Genomic DNA, 25,699 nt, shown 5'->3' with positions numbered 1-25,699 from the left:
TCCTCGTTTAGAGAAATTATGAGGCTTTGACAATTGGACTGCCTCATAAAACAGCAGTGCAAGGCTTAAAACAAAAGAAATTAAACAAGACTCTAAATTAAATTAACCTATCTGTATGAACAGTAGGGCCTCCACTTAATAACTTCACTTCTCTGTGGGCTTTTAAGAGATCTGTTAAAGCATACAAGCACTAATTCTCTTGTTTCTTCCTTTCTTCTCTCAGGATGGCAGCACAGCACTTTCAATAGCCCTGGAAGCTGGACATAAGGACATAGCAGTTCTCCTCTATGCCCACGTCAACTTCTCCAAAACCCAGTCACCGGTTAGTGCACAACCTGCTGTAGGTTATGTTTTAACTCGCTGCTGTTGGACATAACACTGAAATGTAAACAAGAAATTTACACCCTGACAGCTGTACAGCACTGCAGCACGTGAAATTCTGAGTTTATTAGCAGGACAATTTCTGTGCTGTTAAGTGGAATGTACCTTTTAAAATACATGTTGAAGGTTGAAGCCTGGCTGAGGGGTATTTCCTGCTTCTCTTCCTTATTACCAAGGGATACAGATAACTCACTGGCAAGGTTCACTGATTCTGGCTAGTGGGCAGAGGTGCTGTTGTATCATTTTAATGGTAACTATTGACCTGGAAATGGAAACATAGCTGTTCTAGGTGTTTTGGCAGCTGTCTACCTCTCCTCTAGCCCTGACTCGCTCTCCTGATAAAACTGCTGGTGAACACCTCACTGTCTAAACAATATGCACTCAGAGTTAAGCAGGGTGTATGATAGCTGGCACTTTTCATCCTAAAATTTAAAATTAAAATAATAATAATAATTTATCTGTACAGTTATAGGTAAGGAATTGAACAGAGTAACTCTTAAATGTTGTGTTTCCTATCAGCTGACTGGAATAATTTCTATTTGATTAACTGTTCTTTCTTCTTTTTTTAGGGCACTCCTAGGCTTAGCAGAAGGACATCTCCTGGTCCCACCCACAGAGCCACATTTGAGTAGTAGTGTATAAATATCTGTAAAAAAATCTCTACGCCATCTTTAAGCTGCTAAATGTTACTGTTTTACTGAGACAGATACTGAATGTAATTGTCTTGTGCCTGAACTCACCAGCAAAGTGAAAGCAGAGATCTAGTGCTAAAGGTAGAAAACTGTAAACTTGAAGCAAGCATAGAGTTAAGTAGTGCTCAGTGGAGAACCTTGGCCAGAAGTGTTCTTTTTGCTCACATACTCATCTTTCTCTACACGGGCATAAAACATGTTTCTCTTTATCCTTTGTTATGTTATGTACAGGCTAAGACTTCTAAAGCTATCCATGCAGTGGCTTATTTTCAGTCATTCTAAAATATATTTACTGTGCTTAGGCTTCATCACAGTAAACTTTTCATAAATTTCATTCCAACATGATTTTCATGTTTTTAATTACTTTGAAATTCAGAAGTTGCAGTTGCTTATGTAGTCAGCTCCGTGGATCTTGAGCTGGTGGGTGAGTGGGTAGGTATTGGGGATAGAGCCTCTTGTCAGGTCTGAAGTTCACTAAATAAGTTGTTGCTAATTGGGGATAATGTATAACTTTTTATATAAAAGATACTAGTATCTATAAAATTAACTCACACAGTATTTTCAACATTTTATATTCCTTAATAATTAAAACCTACATGAAGAATTACATGTCCTGTTACCATATTTTTATTAAATGTTTCAGTCTATAAGCTCCATACATGTTTTTTGGAGAATAAAATTAGAGGTACCAGCTGTATATTCCCCTTGCGTGGAATTGAGTGTAGTTCTTGGTGCGTATTTATGGAATGCTATTACCTTGTCACATTCACTTTAGTCAAGTGTATTGAAATGTTTGAAGTGCCTTAGACTCTTGCCATATTTTCAGAATAAAATTTCATTATGCTGTTTTACCCCTCTCCGTTTTACTTGTGATTTGTCATCATCCGTAAACGCCGCACATTACAACTGCAGCTAAACAAAATAAATTGGTAAAATTTAGGGAGGACTGGACAGTGCCCACATGAGGTTTTTCCTGCTGACTGGAAGAGCTTTGCCCAAGGGGATCTGCCTTTGCTTGTCTTGCACAGGCTGCACCCTTTGCTGTTGGGTTAAGAAGTGACCTCCTTCAGCCATGTGAAGTATCTTAGGGAAGTGTCAAAGGAATGTGTTGAAGCAGTTTACTTGAACTGAAAAGTAGTTAACTGAAATAAAAGCCTCTGAGCTTTATCTTACAAACAATCCTGGCAACCTGGTGAAGGGGATGCTTTTTAGATGGCATGGAAGCAGGTGCTAAGCTAGTGCCTGTGTATCCTTGTCAGTTCTGACCTACCTGATGAGACAGAAACACACCTCAGTGCCTTCCTTCAAGAGATCTGAACAATTCTGTTACTCTTTGTCCTTTGTCCTTCTCTCCCTAAGTCCTTACCAAACAGCTTTTCCTACATAGTCCCTTTGAAACAGGGGCGCACTGAAGCCATTCTCACCTGGCCTACATTGACTTGGTGACTTTGGCATGCCAAGAAATCTCTGTGAGGCAGAAATGGGTTTGGCCCAGCACTGTAGGTGTGATAACCTGTGCCAGACTAAGACCCCAGTGCTTGGAGTGTCTCCTGGGCAAAGGGCAGCTGAAGTATCTCTGGTGGGGGGACACACAGCACAGTGGTCCCAAACAAGCCTCCCCACTCCTTGGCATCAGTTTTTACTCTTGCACCTCTCTGGCCAATTTTTCTTCTCACTCTTCATCTGTTAATGTGTTAATTGCTCTCTTACCTGGATCCTACATGCTAGGTATAGAGGCATGTCACCCAGCAAGCCAAATTACTGTGAAAATAAAGTCTTCCCTCTGACACAAGATTGACAGAAAAGAGCAGCAGCAGCAGCTGGGAAAAAAACCCAAACAAATAAAGTATTTAAAAAAAAAAAAAAAATCAAAAATCAGATGCATCACAGGCATCCACCCAATAATTTGAGGTTGTGTCACACATAGTACACAATTCCTCATTCACTTAGGATCTGGGTGGTTTTATCATTAAACAGAATTAGTGCAAGTTGGAGCTCCCCTGGCTTGGGCATGGCAAAGAGATGCTTTTGAGTATTTTTCAGATCTGTTGATCTGCCATCCCCTGCTCCAGTTTGAACAACTGTCTGGAAAGCAAGGTCCAGATAATCTGTTCTTGTCTTCATGAGTTTAAAGTACACAGGGGGATAAACAAATCAAGCTGAAGAAGTGGAGAAAATGGATGACTCCTTTAATCTTTCTCCAGAACTTAATCTAATTTTACAGAAAATCCAGTTCACTTACTTAATACATGCTTGCCTGTATCTCATGGATTAAATTCTTGTCTAGCAGAGAGAGAGACTTCCAGGACAAAATTTGGAGAACAAGGAGGTTTCTAATTTCAGTTTTTCCAGTAATGTAATTTTTATTCAGCATTGGGTTGACCAAAACTAGACTGCTTGTGGTTTTTTTAAGTGAGTTAGTGATCATACATTTAACTCTGGCTTTTATCTCATGACAGTAGTTTTAGGTAATATTTACAGGAGCAGGGAGTTGGGTTTCATGTGTCTGTTCTAACTTGAGATAAGCTGTGGTTCTGTGACACTATGAAGGCAGTTTTAAAGCATGTAGATTATGCTCCAAAGTCTGACTTTGATAAAGAGTATGGTGAGCCATTTGATAATGTCCTCTTCAGTAGTGCCTCTGTATTGCTGTAGGAAATAGGTTAATTAGTAACGTCTAAGAGGTCTTTGCCCCAAAAATAGTTTTTAAACTATGATCTCTGTTGCTGTGCTACTGAGCTTCATTTGCACATGGTGTTTATACATACTGTAGCCTAACCCCCCTCTTTGTACATATTGGAGCTAAAAAAAGAATGTGAAATGCCCATGAATAACAGCTTTCCAGAGCAGAGGGCCATGACTGTTATTTTCCATGTTGGAACAGATTTCTGTCTCTCCCTCCACAAATCAATGGGAGTCCTGGGCATGATGGGATTCCTGGATGAGCAGCTATCATAGAGGAGTTTAAAACAATTAGTCCAGTAGTTTAGGTGACTAATGACAGAGGGAGAATCACCAAATGTACTTTAATACTTCTTTTTTACCTGCAACAAAAGCATAAGGAGAATAATGTGGAATAAACATTCCTTCCTTTTTTCCTTTTGTCTTCTTCCTCCAATTGTGAACACAACTGGTATTTCAGAAATTAAAACATTTCCTAAGTGACAGAAATCTTTGGAGGACTCTGACCATCCTAACACCATACAAGTCAGACTATGCAACCTGGAGTGCCTGGATTTATTTAGGTGCCATTTTCCTAGTAAGCAAAAGAAACCAACTGCCTAGAGCTTCAGAAAATGTTAGATGAAGCTGTGGACTCTGCATTTCTGTGCAAAGTTTAGTTTCACCCCAAAACCTCATTTTCCTCGGCTAAAATGCCTTGTTGAAGAAAAGTAACCCCAGTTTTAGTTGCATGGTGAAGTAGGATATTGTGGTATGCCATATCAGGAAGACTGCCAAAAGGAACCAAAATTTTGGATGTGTTAGTGAATATAGTAAAAAAGTAAAAAAATTAATTTGACTATTTTTACTAAAGTCAGTGGATGTAATTTCTGGCTTAAAATCCTATTAGGGTAGACTTAATGAATTAAGCACTTTTAAACAATAAGAAGTACAAAATAAGAATAATCACTTCCTTTAGAATTCTCTTAAATGGTTCTCTCAGCTCCAAGAAGTGACACCTGAAGCAGTTCATAGTGTGGAAGTTGGGCCTTTCCCCAGGAAATAGTTAAGAGGTTCCCAAAAGTGTTTGTATCCACTGATGCCCTCTGCAAGCCAAGTTTAATTCCACATACTAATGCTGGATGGCATTTCTCACCGGTGCTGGGATTAAGGGGTTTACCATGCACACCAGCCCTGACCTGAGCTCCCCCTGCACACTCTCACTGGCATTTGTTTCTCAGGTCAGATGATGATTGACTCCCAGGATATCTAAGTATGTTGTTGTCATCAACTTTGAGTTCTGACTGTCAGTGAATCTGTAAGAGATTGGCACTTTTTCAAGATTTTAAAATATGTCACTGTCTTTTTTCCAGTTACATTGTCATGCATGAAGTGAGTCTGCCACCTAAAAGGTGGGAATTACAGGTATGGAGTTTTACATTATGGAAATTAGCCAACAAAACACTCATCTAAATTCAACAACTGAAGAAAGCATTTTTTGCCAGACATACTTTCAGAGGTTTTATCTTCTTGATGCAGCTGGAAGAACTCAAGTTATTCTAGAAATAGCTTTGTAGTCGATTTCTCCTGGTGTCTCATACTTTTGGCTGAGAAGTCTGTTAGAAATCCAGTTCAACCATGGTGTGAATGAGTGCAAGCCTTGGCGTCAATCCCTGACACAGGACTTGCTGTTTCCTGGAAGGGAAGCAGCCCAAACATTACAGGCATCTTCCTGCCTTTGAAAGGCACCAGCAAAGCTAGCCAAAACAGCATTTATGCTCTTACTACAGCTGCAGGCAGCTCTCCTCAGTGGACTCTGTGCCTGCATGCACAGGTCTGTAAACTTCATCCCTTCCTGCTCTCCTGTGGGCACCCAGGTGTGTCGTCCCTGCATTTCTTGCTTTCAAGTGTTTGAGTCTTTGCAGCAGCTTCTCACACTGCTTCATGTAAACAATATTGTATTCTTAGAAATTATCTGTATGTTTTGCATTCTTGTTCTCTGAGAGAGAACTTGACTGATGGTGATAGTGACCAATGGAGTCAGGAGGTTGTAACCTCTTTGGGCCAATCTTGGCCCTCTGTACAAAATGTATATAAGCCTTTGGAGTCAGATAATGAAGAGCTTTCCATGTTTCACCAAGCTGCTGCCTGCTGTCCTCTGTGAAGGTCTGCTCCCACCTCGCAACGTGTTGCCCCTCTAAAGGCGTGGGGTAACACAGGTGTATCAACTACAGACATCTCCTCACTGAAAAGAGATGCTTTCAGCTGTTCAGTTCACATGGTGATGCTTGGGGCTGTCTCTGAAGGCTTGATGTGGGACAAGGGACAGAAGAAAGGGGCCAAGGAGCAATGCTGGAAAACCTGCAGGAGGATTTTGCATTAAATGTTTTTAGAAATGGCCACAGTGAGATTAAACAAAAGGGGTACCCATTTTCACATTTGTTTTGTATTTCAGTTTGGAACTGTGGAAGTATTAGCCTTTACTACTCACAACTTAATGCAATGCCTGGGGAAGTCAGTTTAGAAATTCCTGCCTTACTTCACTTTGGCTGTAGTGTCTTTGTGCACACATACGCTGAACAGAAGTGCCTGGTTAAAGCTGAGCCACCTGGATGGTTTTAGTTCCTGTATCATCATCCAGTGTATCAGTACCTTGAACACCACTGGATAGTAAAGTGCTGTTGAAGGAGATGCATATTTCATATTGTGCCACCTGCACAAATATTTGGGAAACCCTCTCTAAGAAATTAATCAGGAAACACTAACAAGATTTTGTTGGTGGTTTTTTGTTTTTTCAAAGACAATTCTTACAACTTCTTAAAGTTGTTTGTAAAAGAGTACATCTGTTTTCCTGCTGGGTTGTTAGGCAACAAAAACAAAGCACATAAATAATGCTCAAAATACTATTGTCTTACAGCTGTATACATCTGTGGTGGGTTGATCCTGGTTGAATGCCACATGCCCACCAAAACAACTCATCACTCCCCTCCTGTGATGGTCAGGGAGAGAGAGAAAAGTCTGGTGGGTTGAGACAAGCACAGGGAGAAATCACCCACCAATTACTGTCACAGGCAAAACACCTTGCTCCAGCATGGGATCTGTCCCATGGGAGATAGTCCTCCACAAATTTTCCCCCATAAATCCTTGCAATAAGCTGCAGTTCTTCACTCCAGTGTGGGTCTCCCACAGGGTCACAAGTCCTGCCAAGAAATGTGCTCCAGCATGGGCTATTCATGATACACAGGTCCTGCCAGGAGACTGCTCCATAGTGGGCTTCCAATAGGGCCACAGCCTCCCTCATGTATCCACCTTTGCAGGGGTCCTGCACAGGCTGCAGGTGGAATCTCAGCTCCAGCTCAGCTGGCTTGGTTGGATGTGGGGGAAGAGTTTGGCATCTTCTCACAGAAGCATCCTGCTAGCACCCTTGCTACCAAAACCTGGCCATATAAACCCATTACAACAAAACCTTTGTCAATATATCAGATGTTTCCTTACTATATATATATAGTATATATACTATACTCTCAAAATTTCTGTTGTAAGTGCTCTGTTTCCTTAACTATTTTCAGTTATTCCTATTGAAAGAAAAAAAAAAAGCATGTTTCTACACACCAAAACCCCTACCCCCTATGCATAATCCCTGAGATTTCAGGAATTAGAGGGGCATTAGGGAAAACAGGAGTCTTTAGGTAGTTGGTATCTGCTGTGAGCACTTCACCTGGGGCCTTAAAGCAAGTAGGAGCACTGCAGGCATTCCTGATTGACCTTTCTTTATCATTTTAGACACCAATGCTTTGCTGTTCACCTTGTGCCACTGGGCAAGTGGTAGCCATTCCTCTTGGGAACCATGTCTGTGCATGTTTGGTTAGCCAACACCAGAAAAAAAATAAATTGCCTTTTAAATATTTCTTGCAATACAAAACTGCCCTTCAAGGCCTTCTATGCAGAGATCAGTAAGTAAGGGCCTCATTATACTTAAGCAGAGTATGATTAAATACATTCAGCCATGAATGACAAACCTCAATGTCCATGTGCTCCAAACACCATTACACCCACTTGCAGTATTATTATTTACATAACATGAAGGGTAACATTTTTTTTCAAAGCTGTGCATGTGCTTTGAAATCTCCAAGTGCTGATCTGAATATAAGTAGCAAAGAGGTATTTCTAAGAGATGTACAGTAATTTTTTTTCACCCTTTCACTGCTGCAGGAAGAGCCCTTGCTGTGTTCTCTAAATCCTTGGCTAGCTGCAGAGCTGGAAGGGTAGCTCATGCTTCCCCAGTAATGCTGTCCTTCCTCACTGAGCCACATTATGAAGATGAAGACGTGAGATTTCATTCTTTTCATTTGCATGAGATTCCATTTGTCATGGTGGAACAAGCAGATTAGGAAAGATCCTCCTCTACTTCCTGGCTATGATATCACACCTTTCTTTCAGGCATAAAAAAAACACCTGCTGTGTCTGGCAGTCATCCTGCAGCACCCCTGCATTGCTCTGGGGCATTTTCTGAGGCTGGAAAGGCAACTTTTCTCCAGTCCCAAGCCTGAGTGAGACTTGGAGTCAGACAGTTACCATCCCTTGCTACCGAGCAGGCAGGGGCTGGCCCTGGAAATGGCTTGCCCCCACTCCACCACCATGCACTCATTCTTGCAAATTTATCATGAGAATTTTCCAGTCCAACCAGATACATCTGTTCAGAGGCCCTTTATTGTGGCAGCCTAATCTGCATCACTAGCCTAGCAGGAGGAGCAAGAAGCATGTTGATGCCTTCTGCAGTGGAAGCTGATTTGGGAGAATTGTGAGCAGAACAGCTGTACAAAGAGATTGGGAGAGGTTAGAAACACAGTATGACAAAACGAGGCTTGTTTTAGCAAAACCAGATTGAAGCAACTGAGGAAAAAGATTATGAATTTGTGGGTGATAAAAAGTTCTTTTTCTTTCTTTCTTTCTTTCTTTCTTTCTTTCTTTCTTTCTTTCTTTCTTTCTTTCTTTCTCTTTCTTTTCTTTCTTTCTTTTTCTCTCTCTTTCTCTTCTTTGTCTTTTTCTTTCTCTTTCTTTTTCTTTTTCTTTCTTTTTCTCTTTCTCTTTCTTTTCTTTGTCTTTTTCTTTCTCTTTCTTTCTCTTCTTTCTCTTTCTTTCTCTTCTTTCTCTTTTTCTTCTTTCTTTTAGTTAGAAAGTTAGAAATCTGTAATGCTGAAAGAGAACTTGCCAGAGAGCTGCTGAAACAAAACTGGCAGTGCAATGAGGACAAAAAATGGGTCTGTGCATTATTTGTCCATTTCGGATGGAGCAGAGGCACCTGACACTGGAAGATGTAATGCAACTTGACACCATTTATAGTCACAGTTTCCCAGCAGACAGGTCCAAAGTCTGCCACCCTCAACAGAACAAACAACAGCTGCTAAAAAGTTGGAAGCTGAAAATAAGGAAGTTTAAAAAGGTAGTTTTGTTTTGATAACAGATAAATCCTGTAAATAAGGAATACAGAACATCTCACATTATGTGAGTGCTGAAATAAGCCATTCAGATGGTTTGCAGAGATACATAAAGTTCTCTACGTTAGTTCTGCAAAAAAACAGGTTTTAGTTCTTGGGAGATGGGTGAGTTTTTGAATGTTTTTTTTTCAATAGCAAATAGCCAAATGTCTTTGGGTGAGTTTTTACACTGAGTTTATTTTCATCTTTGTCTCATATGGTAACTGCCTATTCTGACCTTCACACAACTCATATCTGGTCAGAATATGGTCAAGAACTGAAAACAAAGAAGAGACATTTTCAAATGAAAATGGGGCTGTGTGTGAGTTTCTGAAAACACACTATAGATACGACTGTGAGTGCCTCCTTTAAGGTGGGTGGACAAAATCCAGTGCCTTCCCACTGAGCCCTGTAGATCTGGAGAGCCCAGCTACAACCCAGGAGATGCTGTTCCCTCCCTCTTCTCCGCCTCAGCCACCCCGTGGCTTTTCTGTGGAGTGGGGAGACCTCTGCAGACGGGATAAATCCAACATTGCTGCAGGCGTGCAGAGGGAGACAACGAGATCCTCTGACAGACCAGTTAGTGACAGAGGTTTGCTGGGGTTTGAGGTTTTGTTTACGTGCTTCTCTTTGGGTTTGGGTTGAGGTTTTCTGATTGGTTGAGTTGGGGTTTTGTTTGTTTGTTTTAGTATTCTGGTATTGTTTCATTCATTCTTCCTCTTTTAATAATCTCCTTTCAGCTGCTGACATATTAGGGCTGCATGTATGACCTGACATATGCAAATCTGGTCTCAACTATTTTCTCTAATTTTCTCTACTGAATTAGTAGCCCACTGCTTTCTACCCAAATTTTGTGCAAAGAGACCAGGCAGTATTCTCTTAAGATATGGTGCCAGGAGATGGAAAAATGCTGTGCCCTGTAGCCCAGAACTGTCTTTGGAAGGAGGGATGAGCACTGTAAAACAACTGCTAACAGAAATGTAAGCTCCATAGACAGAGAAAGAAACCTTGCCATGCAACTCTGTGCTAAACCACAAGACTTCTGCAGCTCTTCTACCAAGTCAGCATGGAAGAAGCTCAGGAGCCTGATTTTACCTTCTGAGAAATCTCTGAGGGTGGCATTCTTTCACTTGTACAGAACTGGTCTACCCAAGAGGTACAGGATGGCTACCCAGGCTCTGAGATCTACCTCTGCTCTAGAAATTACAGTTCTCTTCAAATTACAAGATGATTTTCTTGAGGATGATAACAGAATCACCTGCCATGGAATCTGGTGCACGAGACATCTTTCACACAAACAGGTCATCCCCTGCCCTCACCAGAGGGCAGATCAGAAGAGGCACTTGCCCTAACTTATAGTAGCGAAGATGATGGCTGAAACTCTCCTCCAGCTGCAGAAAGCTTTGTGTATTATTGTCCTCAAGCCTGCAAGAAGATACATTCTTCATATCTTCAAACCCTGACAAACAGGCTATCATTGACCATGGACCTGAACAGGGGTTCCAATGGCAGTTCCTGGAATGCACAGTTGCTGAGAAATATGGAAACAAGGTGAGCTGAGCGGGACATGCTGCTCCAACACATAAATACTGAGCTGAGGAACTAGATACTATGAAAAATAATGAAATATATGAATTACATAATTCATATATTTTATGAGATATAATACAGACTCCCTGAAAGTATCTGAAGTAAGGAAACTAAGGAGTCTCACATCATAATGAGGTTGTGTTTCCTACTACTTCAATAGCATCCAAACAACTGTGTGCGCAGAAGTCACTCCTTCTGTCCCCAGCTAAGAAAAGAGTTGTATTAATTAGTATTTTGAGGCACTTCTGAATTTCAGGGTTCCACTGTCACCCTTTACCAACATCACTTCTAAAGTATGATTAACAGTGTAATCATGTATGACTTGATTTGGGACATCAGTTATTTTGACCATCTTAGAAAGTTAATTGATGCCCCCTAGAAGTTAATATTGAGAATAACAATTATTTATCTTTTTGAATGGCAAAAAAAGATAAATGCAAGACACTCTTTGTTAATAACACTGCCACCCTTGATAATAGCTCCTACCTTAACAATATCATGATTGTAACCAAGTGAGTATTCTTCCCGAAAAAAAAGAAAAAAAAAAAAAAAAAAGAATGTATATGTGTGTCTGTGTATGTGTAATTCTCACTTTATTCCTCAAATCTTTCTGAAAAAAGATAGGAGGGATCTCACTGCAGCACATAAGAATAAACAGCTACTCAAAGTTGGTATGTGTTCTTCACCCAGAGGACCAGAACATCAGAAAGCTGATGGGCCATAAAGCAAAGTGAGTATCCAGGCAGGTATTTAAGGTATGTATCATTCAGACAGTAGAACACAGTGAGTCCTGCAGAGAGGAATTATGGGCTATTATGTTTATAATAGAGGCTCATGCAATACTAGAGGCCTACCCTACTTACCTGAGGTGCCTAATGAACAATCTCCCTAGATGTCATTATTGTGAATTCACAGAAACTGCCTTCCAGTGAAAAGGCAATCTCCATGCCTTGGGTTCTTGAAAACAGGTAAAATAAAATAATGACTTAAACAACCACGCAGAGAAGATACCTTTTGTTCTCAACCTCATCACGTGCTATCTGTTACAATTTCAAACTCTGAGGATATTTAACAATATTTTACTCAGACAATGTGAATATTTTCATGCACTTAGCTGGCATGACTGAGCTGGGCTCAGAACACCTTTATTCTGGCATCTGAAAATGGCCCTGTTTGCCAACCAATTACAGAAAATGAAGGAGTCTAATTAGTTTTCATACAATGTTTCCTTCACCTTTCCTTTTAAGGTACCTTAAAAGATACCTTAAAAGGTCAGTGCCTAGACAAAACCAGCCTAATAAAAAGCAGTTGACAGTTGAAGTAATTTTTAAAAGTGTGTGATCTTCCTTACCAGCTTCTCACCAATAGTGTGAGAGGAACTCAATTACTCTTAATCACCCAATGTGCATTTATGATGTGCAGAGATCATCAACTCCAACGCTGCTGACCAAGTCACAGAAGAAAACTCTTGCCTAAGGAAGCCAACTAAGTGCTCTGATTATCTGTATCCTGATAGCACTCAGTAAAGCCTTACTTGACAGGCAAACCTTTCCTGGGACCCAGATCTCCCAGGTCCTTTCTCTGAACTGGATTCCTAGCACGGAGGTGGGATGGACAAACAAACCTTTGGAGGTGGAAAGACCCAATGCACCGTCCACAACATTTGGGGACCACCTCTGAACTGCCCAATTGCTCTGCGGACTCTGGGGCATGGAGTCTGCAATGGGAGAGGCTCTAGGGGAAGGGAGCAAAGAAGACAGCAAAGACAGAAAAAAAGAAAGCCTCTTTCCCATGCTAGGAGATGCAAAAGGTCACCACTCACATAATTTCACAGCATGGATGATTAAGTAACAGTCATTCAACTTTGATTAAAATATTTGGAAGAGCTCAGCTGTTTCTGCCTTCAGTTTCAGCTTTCGTATTTTCCAGATTCTGTGCTGCATTGTTATATAACTCTGGACTCCATAAAAAGTGTTAGCAAGTTCTTTTCACAGTGTCGTCAGACAAAACAATCCTTTTTCAGCTCTAGGACCAAGGACTCCATCGCAGCTTCAGGCCCCAAAAGTATTAACAGCAAATTGAGGAAAGTAGTCTGGGACGATTGGACTTCAAAGCCTGAACTGTAACTGGACAACTGACCCCAATCTGCAAATGGACCAAAACTTTAAAAAGTGTGAAACCTCCTGACCCCTTGTCCTCCCTGGGTGTGGCCTTGGCCAGGCTCTTGTACTGCCCCAGACCGTTTGAAGGCCTTTTTAATAAACACCTGCTTTAACAGGGTCTAGACTTTATTCGAGGTAACCTCCCAAGGCATCAGAGGCAATTCTGAGACCTCTGCCCCACCCAGTGATTTGAAAGGCTTCCTACAGGAAAAGCAAGAAATGGGGAAAGAGCAGCACGACACTTTGGCCTCAAGCAGGTGTGCTACACACACTGATTTTAATGGGAAGTATCACAGAATGCTCCCCTGAGAGCAGTATATTATGTGAAAAATATGTTTATTTAAGCTTGAGGAAAAAAAGATGAAAATAAATCAGAAGGAGATATTGTAACAATGACTTTGCTTCTACTGAGAATCAGAATTAGAAGCAACAATCAGAATTAGGAGTAAAAAATTAATTACTATAGTAATTAATAATAATTTATAAATAAATAATTTTAAAACTGGATGGATAGTAAATTGACAAACCTACCCCTTTCCCTTACTTCAGCTGTAACCATCCTTCAAAATTACACAGTTTCAACAGTTTTAAGTTTCTTAATACTAATAATGCAAAATAATAAAATCTTGCACTATTTAGAGAAGGCATAGATAGTAAAGCAAGTGCTTTATAATTTGAAATGATCTATTTCTTCCTTTAAATACCAATTAGTTTGCTCAGTGAAGTGGAAATTTAACTGTATCCATTAAAACATTGAAGACCATAAATAAAAAATTAGCAATTAATTGTGTTGCCCATTTTTAAGATGTTGGAGCTTAGTTTTTCATATTCTGGCAGTCTATCAAACTCAGCTCCATTACAGATGTCTTGGAGCTGAATTGATGATGATATTCAGAACTAAGGGCACTCTCTTCAGTAGTCCTACCCTGATGAAGGATCTCAAATGTATAGATGGCTTATGCGACTCTATCATTCTTACTGTGTGAATTAGGAATGTTAGAAATGTCAGCTTAATGAGTCATGCAACAGTCTTCAATGTTCTAAGTCACTGGATCCAATTAATTTTCAAGTGTGCCTAAAATGAACAATGAATACTGAGAAGAAGCAGTTCAGTGGTTTTCTCCACACTCACTTTTTAACTTCTATTTTATATGTTGGACCTAATAATGCTTTCAAATAGCTATCCAAGTAAATTATTAACAATGATTGAAATTTCCAGGGAGCTGACAGTGTTTTTTCTTCAGCCTTTATGTCTGCAACAAAATTATTCCAATTTGCATGAACAAATGAGGAAAGGAAGAATGTAGGTGTTGGTGTAAAAAATGGTAATTTTTCTTTCCCTTCCTTATGCATGTTATTAGTAAAAGTAGTCAGAGGGGAAACATGATAAACATACACATTTTTAAAGTATCTCCATTCTGTTTGCTTCACTGAACTTGAAAACTGCTTTGGTTTTGTATTATATTTGGCATAATGTAACAACATGAATTTTGTTTCCAGTGAATCCTGTTTTTATTGAGCAGTGTGGGCCAATCCCATTGGCTGGGCTCACAGCCATGAAGGGGAAGAGCCTTCATGTGGTTGTAACACAAAATGTTTTCCTTATTTTTACTTAAGGAATTTTCACCATAGCCCTGACAGGACCATTAAACTCTAGATTCTGATTACTGTGTATCTTGCAAACAAACGTTTCTGCTCGGGCACCCACTGCTGGTGGTTCACCTGAAGTTATTGATGTGAAGGTTCTCTTTCCCCATTTGGGAGAATAACAATAAGCAGAGTGTAAATAAACACACTGCTGCAGTGGCCATTAAAAGGCATGTCACCTGTTATGCCAGGCCTGTTCTCCACTTTGGGATACACATGATGCTGTTCCCTGCCCCCTGGTAACATTCCTTCTTGCACCCTTTGGAGAAGGTTGGGTATCTTATTTTCCAGTGGGTTATCTTCCCAAGATATGGAATTTTACCAAGAGAAAAGAATGTGAACTGAGGGTGCTGAAGAGTGCGCACAATTTGTCATGCCTTGCTAAGTGGAGATGGGCACAGCAGATTTTTCACCGTCAGCAAGCTGTGGACCACTCCTTACTTCCACTGAGTAAGCAAATAGCAAATAGCAAACAGCCAAACGGTGGCAGCACTACAAATTGCTTTAGTTGTTCACTCAATAAGAGTGGAGGCCTGGGCACCAGAGCGAAAAAAAATCAAAACCCACCAAAACAAACACAAAAACAAACAAAACACCAACCGCAATGGAAAAAGGAGTTTGAGGAGAAGAGAACCAAGCAGCACACTGAAACTCCTTATCTCTAAGGAGATAGAAACATCTTTGGAGCAAGGAAGACTCTGAAGCACTTAAAATCTTAAGTCTGAATGAAAGATTCAGGTTGACTGAAAGGACTTTTAGCAAAAGCCATCAGTGGTTTATCAGATTTCACTGATCTGGAGTAATGCTCCTCATGCCAATACTCTCTATACCATCACAGAGAAGTGTCTGAGAGAGGAGCTGTAAGGCTAGCTTTAAAATCCTGTAAATACTGAGAATTTCAAGGCAAGGTTGGGGTTCAGATATATGTCCAATAAGAAAACCTTTCCTTCTGTTGAGGTGTAGGCAGTTTGAGATCTGCAAGTAGTACAACCTGAAAATAGAAACTGTTAGAAACATAGAAATGGGAGAAAAAAAAATAAAACCAACAAAAAAACCTATATGCTGCAAGAAAACATCAAGAAAATTCTCTGCTTTGAATAAAAAACTTTGCCTGGGGGATTGTGTATTAAAAGCCAAGTGACAAAACTTCAGCTTCCCTTTAAGTTAAAGGAGGATTAAAATAAGGAATGAATGAAAGAGAACGGCACACGTGTACAAATGAAAATTAAAAAAATAATAAACAAAACCCGTACGGCTTATTTATGCCACCTACTGGACTGCTATTGAAGTATCTTTCCAGGTCTTTTACTTGTGATAATGTCTGTCACTCCAGCAAATACACTTGGCATGGGAGACTGCTCACACAAGTAAGCCAGCTGAAATCCAGCTGATGACTCACGAGAGTAAAGGCTTGTGCAGACCGACACAGCTGGGGGAGTAGAGATGAGTTTAGCTCTAAACCTGTTTATTCTGCTCAGCTGATGGCTCTAGGGCAGCCCAGACACCCAGAGCTGCAGGCAAGCACCGAGGCTGAACACTGAGGAGCTTCCCAGCTCCTATCAGTGCCTCGGGGAATGTGCTGGCATGTTTTCCCTCCTTTGCTTGACTCCCTCTGGCTGTCCTTTGATATTTTGTTCAAAATGTCCAGAGTGTTTATGGACACGTTGATGTTTTCAGAGAGTGCAGACTGGCAGTGTGCATGCTTTATCTTCTATCCCTCACTGCTCCTCCAGTCTTTTGGGAATTCACAACCAGCCCTGGGGGATACAGTCTATAAAATGATCTGTTAGAGTCAAAAATATCTCAAAAACTCTCTGATTTGACCCACTGACAGGAAAAAAAACACAACCCCCCCCCAAAACAAACAAACAAACAAACAAACAAAACCCACAAAAAACCAAAACCAAAAACAAATAAACAAACAAAAAACCCAGAGAACAAAAATTAAGCAGAATCAGGTCTAGCAGATCTCTAAAATGAAATGCACTCAACTCCTCTGTGTGCTGTAGTGGAGTCTGAAGGTCTTCACTTTCCAGGCAACAGTGTTAGAATTAAACTCTTTTTAATTGTCATCTCTCCACTGGCTTGCTGAATCATACCAAATGTGGTGGTGGAATCACGTCTTGCTCATATCTGTCCCTCCAAATGATGATCTTGTTAGCAAATAAAATATTTTTGCCAGGTTCAAGGGATCAGCCAAAGGCATGCAAAGGACATATCATGACCAATAGATGATATTTTGGACTGTAAAGAAAAAGTTAAAGCTAAAGGACAACTATCAGATACCTATTAAGACAAAAGAAAAAAAAAGAAAAGCAAAAATGTCTTCTTTGATTCTTCTTATTTTTGTCATCAGAAATATTAATTACAGTTATTTCCAAAGGTGATGGCAAACTGCAGTAATTTTAAGTCACTGACATCATCACTAGACAGACTTGAACCAGAGATGACTAAATTTCTTGGAGACTTGCAGTGAGGTTATTGTGATTTGTCTTAGAACTTATGGCAGTTTACGACCATCTCCTATTGCTTCTCTACCCCACAGATGACAAATCCAACAGTGTTGTCAACCTCACCATATACCCATTTAAAAAAAATTGGAGAAAAACATTGCACTCTAAACCATACTCAAAGTGCGATTTGATTTAGCAAAACTAAAGCAATCCATTATTAAATGACTGATCATGTACTTGTATTTATCAGGCAACTAGATATTTTGGTAAAATTCATCCAGAACACAGAATACCAGATAGGTACTAACAACATTAATATTTTGTTCTGTACAGTAGGTTATGTAACACTAGGGATAATACAGATCTGTGCAGTTAGCCTGAAAGGCAGTAGTAGAAAATAATAATAATGTGGAAGAGTGATAAATGAACATTCTTATTGGAACTGTTGCATTTTTTGCATCCTGTACTTCATCTCTGAGACTGGCTGTCCCACTTAGTTTCTAGTGAAAAGTCAGATATATAAGCACCTGGTGACTGCTATTATTTTTCCTTTGTCTGTCTTTGCCTGCTTTATGCACTGTCCTTCTCTTATCTTTTCTCCTTTTCCACCCCTACTGTAATTTCTGACTTTCTTCTCCTATTTCTATTGGGTTTTATTTTATTTTGCCTTTCTTGCTCTTTTGTTTTAGCCTCCTTTCATCTACTTCTTAATTTGCATTTTCAATTTGCTTTAAGATAATCTGTAGGGGAGCAACTGAAAACATTCCTGTGTTTGTCCTCCACCATGCACTGAACTTCACAAACTGGCTATTCATGGCTTGTTTGTAGACAAAATTTTGGAAACTGATCAATGCCCACATGACTCGAGAAGATCTCAACTGGTTTCATTCAGGGAGGAATCTTATATTTTGATACACAAAGCTAAGTATGCCTACATTGCTCATCCCCTTAAACATTAGTAATATGCATCACTACATATAAAAGCAAATCCTAATTTTGTTCCTCTAAACACTGTGCACATCTTCTCCTGTCTTGTGGGAGAAAATGTGCAGTTACTGACATCAGAAATGTCAACCAATGTTGTACCACAAAGGAAAAAGTTCTTTAAATGTCATTTATTAAAAGCTAATGCAAAACACCAGGCAGCAAGGATGTGGGGCTTTCTTCAGACCAAAACAGGCACTCACTGTTTCCAGCACAAAGGCTCAGCCTGAGCAGAATTAGCTCGGAGTTAGCTGATCACAGAGAGAGAGATGCCTTTCTTGGCTTCTTCTAGCAGAAATAAATTTCTACCTACTGTAACTTACTGCCATCTGATATGCTGAGTCATGAAGCTGGGGTTATAGAAATCTTTATGCAATCTTTATAAATCAGCCTCACATAATCTCAGGCGCCTTTCTGCTTCATCTCTGTTGAGTCACTCATTTGACAGTTGTCATTCATCTTAGATTGAGATGTAATTTAATAGTTTCATTTCGGCATGAAGATAGCGTCACCTAAAGTTGAGCCCAGAAAGATTTAAAGGTGTAACAGAGGAAATATTAATACTGTAAATAATATCTGTAGAGCTGCACGCGTTTATAAATCACACAGTGCCAAGTTGGAGAGGCGGCCTATGTAAAGAAGAAAAAAAAGCATCTTCCCTTGTCTTCCCCTGCAGAGTTCAGCCGCTCTGCCACCCACACCAGCTCCAAAAGGTGATGACTACCGAGTCACCACTCACCTTTACACCTGCCAGAATCACCTGCCCACACCGATATCGATAAAAGTGTCTTTATACATGTCTTTATACACACCGCAGGACGCCAGTGCGAGGTTAGCCGTGAAGGGAGGAGGATGCAGTCCTGCAGGACGCCAGAGCAGCCTTGCTTGGGGCACTTTGTGTGGTCAATTCGGGCATCACACCTCCTCTCCCTGGGCCACACCGTGTGCCCAAACCTGACCTGACAAGCCCAGGGAACCACTGGGGCCGATCCCGCCTGGCTGTCCCAGACCTCACCAGCACAGACACGGCCTGAGGGGCACGGAGGGCAGAGGAGCCGCCCCCGACAGCGGCCTGGGCATCCTTTTGTGGGGATCTGCGAGCACCGTGACCCCGCCGAGCCCCTCAGGCCCCTCAGGCCGCGCTCTCTCTCACTCACCCGACGGGGCCCGGCCTGGACCGGGCCCGCCTTTCCCGCCTCAGCCCGGCCTGGCTGGGGGGAGGGAGGAGCGCGGAGAGCAGGGTGGCGGCTCGCTGGGTTTTTTTTTTTACCAAAGGTTTCTCCGGCACAGGGACCCCCCTGAGCAGGGGGTGGGGGGAGGCGCGGCAGGAGGGGCGCCGCCCGCCTTTGGTGCTGCCCGCCAAAACGCGCGGGCTTGGCGGGACGGGACGGGACAGAACCGCGCAGACCGACCGCCCCGTCCTGCCGCGATGCCCAGTGACACCCCAGCCTTCAGCAAACCCCCGGACGTGGCGGGCCCGGGAGACAAAACCAGCAATTTCAGCAAAGCGGCGGGCCCCATGGCGGCCGCCCCGGCGGACAGGGGAGCGGCGGCGGCGGCGGCGGGGAAAAAGCGGCCTCGGCTGCCCAAATGTGCCCGCTGCCGCAACCACGGCTACTCCTCGCCGCTGAAAGGGCACAAGCGCTTCTGCATGTGGCGGGATTGCCAGTGCAACAAGTGCAGCCTGATCGCCGAGAGGCAGCGGGTGATGGCAGCGCAGGTGAGCCGTGCCCGGGCTGGGCTGGGCTGAGCTCGGTGCCCGCCGCCGTCGGGGGCTGTTTTCTGTGCTTTTAATTATTAAAATCTATGATCTAGCCAACTGTAAATTGCTGATCCGGGAAATGGTTTGAGCTGGTGGTTTTAGAAGTCGGTGTAGATCGCGTTTGCTGGCGGTGGTGGCTTCAGTTTGTGTGCGTTTTTGACTTTTTTAATGTTTTTTGGGGTTTTGTTTTGTTGTTTTGGTTTTTGGTGGGGGTTTTTTTGTTTGTTTGTTTTGGGTTTTTTTGTTTGTTTGTTTTGGGGTTTTTTTGGTGGGTTTATTGGGGGTTTTTTTGGGTTTTGAGGTGGGGTTTTTTTGGGTTTTTTGGGTGGTTTTTTGTTGGGTTTTTTTGGGGGGGGTTTTTTTGGGGGTTTGGGGGGTTTTTTGGGTTTTTTTTTTTGGTTGGGTTTCTTGTGAGGTTTTTCTGGCTTTTTTTTTTTTTTTTGTTGTTGGTTTGGTTTGGTTTGGTTTTTTGGGCTTTTTAAAGGTTTTTTTGGTGTTTTTTTTCTTACAGCGGTCCAAATTTTGTAGGTAGGTAGCAGCTTCTTACACAGCCATGTAGGTGGATCATCTTAAATCTAAATCTCAGCATTCTGAGCCTAACAAAATAAACGGTATCCAGCACAGGGTAGGAATAACTTTTTCGTCGTGCAGACTAGCTGAAATATTAATTCTGTCGGTGCAAATGTTGAGCTCTGTCGATCCCTGTGATCTTTACTTCAAGGCTTGTTCCTGGACAAAGTTTTGGGAACTGATCAATGCCCCGTATGACTTGAGAAGATCTTAACTGGTCTCATTCAGGGAGGAATTTTGTATTTTGGTATACAAAGCTTTAAACTTCACTTTAAAGGGGTTCCTGGGCGTGTAGTGGAGCGGTTTTTGGAATAGTTGAGCTCTGGGAGGGGCATTGTGTGCCCTCGTTAGCGCAAATTATCCCCTGCCGGCAGATAATTGACATGTTAGAGCTGCTGATGGGGTGGAACAGTGATACCAGACCCATCCATCAGTTTGCAGCTGATGGTGTGCTCAGAGCTTCGTGATCCCGCCTAAAATGTGTGTCGGGTTTTAAAAAACGTGACCAGCTTCCTCGCTTTTTTTTTTTTTTTTTTTTTTTTTTTTTTTTTTTTTTTTTTATTCCGTTATTCAGTGCAGGTATTTTAAAGGTCCTTAAAACTCAATGGGAGTAAGTTTTCGTTCATTTAAACGATACGTCCTTGTTGGTGGTATGGCAGTCCCGAAATTGTTGTTACACCCAGGTAACATGCACTTTTCTCTGCCTGGTGTGAACCGTGGAAAAATAAACGTGAATCCCTTTGCTGTCTGCCTCGGGGAAAGGAGCACAAAGTGCAGTGTTCCCTGTGCAAAGTGTCCCCATCCACACGGGCTCTTTTGCTACTCAGCGGCTTCTGTCAGGCAGTGGGTGCCTCCTGCTAGCAGGTTCTGGTGATGGTCCTCCTGGGGGTATTCTCTTCTCTGCCTTACTATTTGAAAGTAGCTTTGAAAGCCTCCCTAGCTAAACCTTATCTGTGTAGGAGTTGCACATTGAAAGTCTGTCTTTCCCCCTCTTGATGTATTTCTGCAGTAAGCCCCTTGATGCTGGTGGAATTTTACAGGTCAAGGTTATTGGCTTGTGAAGTCAAAGTTACAGTGGTGTTTGCAAGTCTGCACCTTCTGTATTGGATGTTTCTTATTGCAAGGGCTAATACTAGGTTGTGTTAACAGAATTATACATCTGTGTTAGGGAAAAGTGTGGCTGTTGACCGTGAAAATGTAAGGAAGTCTTGTCCCCAGATACTCAGAACAATTTCCAGCAAGAAAAAGCCCATGATCCCAGTCTGTAATCTGGAACATATTTCTAAGGTTCAAGTAAAGATGCAAATCAGTCACCTGACAAGTAGCTGTGGCAGTGTCATATATACTCCCCAGACATGTATGGCATGGGTGGACAGATGTGTTAAATTGATCTATTAGTTCAGGTAAGGCAGAAGGGGCTGTCTGTACGCAATGATTGTGGTTTGTTTGCATCCGTGTCCAGACTGTGTAGTGCCTATAGGCTTGGCAAGTGCCAGCTAGGCTTTGGAACATTGTCAGTATTAGGGAAAAAAATGGGGAGCTCCAGCTTCTGCAGACCTGCACAGCTGTCTTTAAGGTGAGATGCTTGCAGGATGGTACCCTACATTTGCCATGCTGCTTCCATAATGGTTCTCTGTGTACAGTGAAATACACTATGTTGAAATTTCCTTGAAGGAACAACATTTCCAGCAAAGTGCCAGCATGGAACCTAGCAGGCCTGGATAGAGCAGCAGATTGCAGGTACAAGCCCTGATGAAGAGCTGCTTTGTATTGATAAGAGGCACAGCAGAGCCCTGCAGGCAGACTTAACTTTTTACCAGCAGAGAGGAGGGTAGTGACCACACTTTCTATAGTGTGCTTGTCCCAAGAGCAGCTGTGTTGGAGGAGTGTAGTCAGCTGTTGTCATCTTCCTTGGTGCAGGAAGATGTCTTTGTCACCAGCATTTCATAGGCTTGTCCATTATGTGCTTGGACACAGAAAGGGGCTGGGGTTTGATTTAAAGCTAAAATGCTTCTCTACCCACTGTCTGGATTGTGTGAAGGGCCTGGAGAGTAAGCCATGTGAGGAGTGGCTGGAGGAGCTGTGTTTGTTTAGCCTGGAGAAAAAGGGGCTCATGAGGGACCTTCTGCAACTGCCTGAAAGGAGGTTGGAGCCAGGTGAGGGTCACCTTCTTCTTCCAGGCAGCCAGTAGTGACAGGACGAGAGGAAATGGACTCAATGATTGAGTCCATTTGGGAGTCCTCAAATGAGAGGCTCATGTTGACATCAGGAAGAATAGAAAGAATTTTCAAGTACTGAAACAGGCTGTAACCATCTCTGGAGGTATTCAAGAAACAACTAGACCTGGCAGTTAGTGCTGTAGTTTAGTCTACATGGTTGCGTTTGGTTGAAAACTGGACTCAGTAGTCTTGGAAGTCTTTTCCAACCTTAATGATTCTATGATCAGCACTGCTCTACAGTACAAAGAGTATTTTGTACAAACCAGCTTTGACTCTGAGTTGTGCACTGTTGCCAGTATGTATTGTGCTCAAAAAAAAACCACAGAGCATGTCCTACGTCTTGTCTTTTGCTCCTAGGTTGCACTAAGAAGACAGCAAGCTCAGGAAGAGGAGCTGGGAATCAGCCACCCAGTGCCCCTGCCCAGTGTCCCTGAGACCTTTGTTAAGAAGAACAGTGGTGGCAGCTCTTGCCTCTCCCTGGAAAGCAGCAGCCCAATGCACTCGACGAGCACAGCCATGACAGCAGCCAGTACACCACCAGGTAAAGTGCTGGAGAGCCGTGCTGGGGCTGGGGGGGATGGCAGACACTGCTCTTGGCGCCTGTTCCCCTCTTGGCAGTGGACAGGGTGATGGAGAGTCCCCTCCCCAGCAGCAGCATTGTGCTTTTGGTACAGTTAGCCAAAGGGAAGGATCCAGTGCCAGCCTTTATTATTTTATTTTATTATTTTCACTTGAAAATCAAAATTTCTTTTATGTGGACTGCTGCTGTAAAAAAATTCAATAGGATGTGTGACTGCAAGTAGAGAATTATTGGAAGCTTTTTTCCCAAAATAAATACTTCTGCTACAGTCACAGTAAGTGGGTTTTGGCTGCGAGTGTAGCTTCTTCAAAATATGAGAGTTTTCAGAGCTATATAGAAGCCAAGTACGTGGGTAATGTTATTGACCCCAGCAGCAGAGATCTGCCAACGTTACATGACTTGATGTGGTGGCACATTGGTTCTGTGTGGCATGGTGAGATGAACTATGAAAGAGTGATGTAATCCTTCTCTTTTACTACGACTTTCTGTATTGTATTTAACCCTTATAAAACAACCCCCCCAAAAAAAACCCCAACAACAAAACCCAGTATTTGTTTGTATATTCATTGAAAGCATAGCTAAGCAAAGATGGGATTTGAAGATGCTAGGCAAGTGAAGACTCTAGGCAAAATGCTTTTTTCCTATGCAAATTGCTTTTTCCCTTTCCTAACTATGCCTGACAGATACAGTGATTGAACATATATAAGAAAGAAGAAAGGAGCTGGTGTAATTGACTTATTGTGTATAAACAGAAAAAGGTAAACAATCATAGATAAAAGGAAAAGGAAATTTCATTGTTTTTAGTCATCTGTACACATGCCAGTAATACAGGTGAATATACTTGCCAGATGGAAAGATGGTTCTAAAGTGGGCAGTGCTTTGCATTAATTAATAGAAGCACAATGCATGTGTGTGTCTGTCAAGTGGTGCTATTCTGTTTTGCAGGCCATTAAAAGTGTGTCAGATGGATTTGTTGGATCTAGTGCAGACAGGCAGTTTCAGACCATTGTAGAGGAATTTTGTTGGGAAGCTTTTGAAAGAACTGCTTAATAAAGCAATAAATAGCTTTTTATTAGCTTTTTTGTTTTCATTATGTTAGTGTCACCTTTGAATTGATGCAGTTACTCCTTTCATATTTGCATTACTGCATGCTTTGTCTATAGACATGGAAAAAGCTGGCTGAAGATTAAAGTAGTATATTCAGTAATATATAGAGATTGTGTGTAACTCAGGAGAACAAGAAGATCCTTGCTTATACAGAAAGACCAAAGAATGAAATAATTTTACAGTTGACAAAACTGGCATAAGCTTTGATCTTAATGTTTTTAAAATGACAATATTTAATTTGTTAATCCCATTTTAATAATTGCTAATTAATTGAATTAAATTATGGTCTTTGAATTAAAAATGTAGACTGAACAAGCTTAAGGGAACTCACATGCTTGTATAAATACTTGAAAACATAAAAATACCTAATTTTAAAGTAGTTTGAATTGTTTGTCTGTTTTTGATCAGAGCAGTCATCTTTCTTACAATAGAATTTGAGCAATTTAAATACATTGTTTCTCAAGTATTTTGCTAAATATGTAACTGTTATTATTTGTGTCCAAATAAATAACTGTTTGTGAGTGACAACATTTGGAATACACAGCTTCATCTCCAGATGAGATTACAGTCAAGAATCAAGACAGGGTCAACCTTGTTCACCAGGAATGAAAACATCTTTCCAAATGAATAGGAAATTAGGTTCATAGTTTTGCTTTTGGGCACCTGAGTAGCAGCAGACATTTGTGCTTAGCTCAGAGATGACTACACTGTATAAATGAAGTTACATCCCTAATAATTTTGGTAGGTTCATCTGCTGAAAGCAGTGCAAGTACTCGTGGGTTTTGACTTGATACCAGTGACTGTGCGCTGACTCTGAAGCTGGAGAAGATGCTCTGCATTTACCCAGACCTGTAGGGTAGCTTTGTCAGGTGTCTGAGTACAGGCTTTGGTGAGGAATATAGCCTTAATATCCTCACGCTTTTCTTTTTTAGCATATAACTATCTGCTTTTTTTCAGGTGAGAAGTTGCCATGTGGCACAAGTTCTGGCTTTAGATGTTGGGTTGTTTCAGGACCAGGTAGTTGATGGATTCTTGTGTTGGTGTCTTAGGATTTTATTACAACTCTAAACTGCAAGCAAAATGAGAAACTCCATCAGAGCAAGTGTCTCAGGTTGATAGGCTGAGGTGCTGATTTTTCAAGAACTTACAGTAATTATTAAAGCAGGCAGAGAAAGGGAAACCCTTCATGGTAAGGGGGGGAAGTCAGCAGTTCCCTGCAGGCCCCAGGGGAAGCAGTTTCTCCTGGGAGTGCAGAGTGTCCTGTATGACTCACATTAGATTGGGCAAGAGGTGATTTTGACAGCGGTAATTCTGTCCCTCCTCTTAAGGTTTTTGGCTTATGAGAGCAGTTCTTCTTTTGGACTCCCATCACATGGAACGTTGTTTGCCAGCAGAGGAGTTATGTGTGAAGGAG

At 41.6% G+C, this 25,699-nt stretch overlaps 2 protein-coding genes across 5 annotated transcripts in view; both read left to right on the top strand.

Annotated features, from left to right (window-relative positions):
* KANK1 (KN motif and ankyrin repeat domains 1) overlaps nt 1-1,924 on the top strand; it is a 133,157-nt gene extending 131,233 nt beyond the window's left edge. For all 4 annotated transcript variants that reach the window (XM_083883722.1, XM_083883720.1, XM_083883721.1 and 1 more), the window contains 2 exons: nt 224-322; nt 951-1,924. In XM_083883722.1, coding sequence (XP_083739848.1) covers nt 224-322; nt 951-1,013 — 162 coding nt within the window. In that variant the 3' untranslated portion in view covers nt 1,014-1,924. The remainder of the gene's footprint in view (nt 1-223; nt 323-950) is intronic.
* A 17,552-nt stretch (nt 1,925-19,476) lies between these two features.
* DMRT1 (doublesex and mab-3 related transcription factor 1) overlaps nt 19,477-25,699 on the top strand; it is a gene marked incomplete at both ends in the record, with an annotated part of 62,497 nt that continues 56,274 nt past the window's right edge. The window contains 2 exons of the mRNA XM_083884036.1: nt 19,477-19,767; nt 22,956-23,139. Of these exons, the coding sequence (XP_083740162.1) occupies nt 19,477-19,767; nt 22,956-23,139 (475 nt within the window). The remainder of the gene's footprint in view (nt 19,768-22,955; nt 23,140-25,699) is intronic.

Source organism: Zosterops lateralis (genome assembly GCF_965231275.1).
Source record: "Zosterops lateralis genome assembly, chromosome: Z".
Classification (NCBI taxonomy): domain Eukaryota; kingdom Metazoa; phylum Chordata; class Aves; order Passeriformes; family Zosteropidae; genus Zosterops; species Zosterops lateralis.
This window is presented reverse-complemented; position numbering and strand designations above follow the sequence as displayed.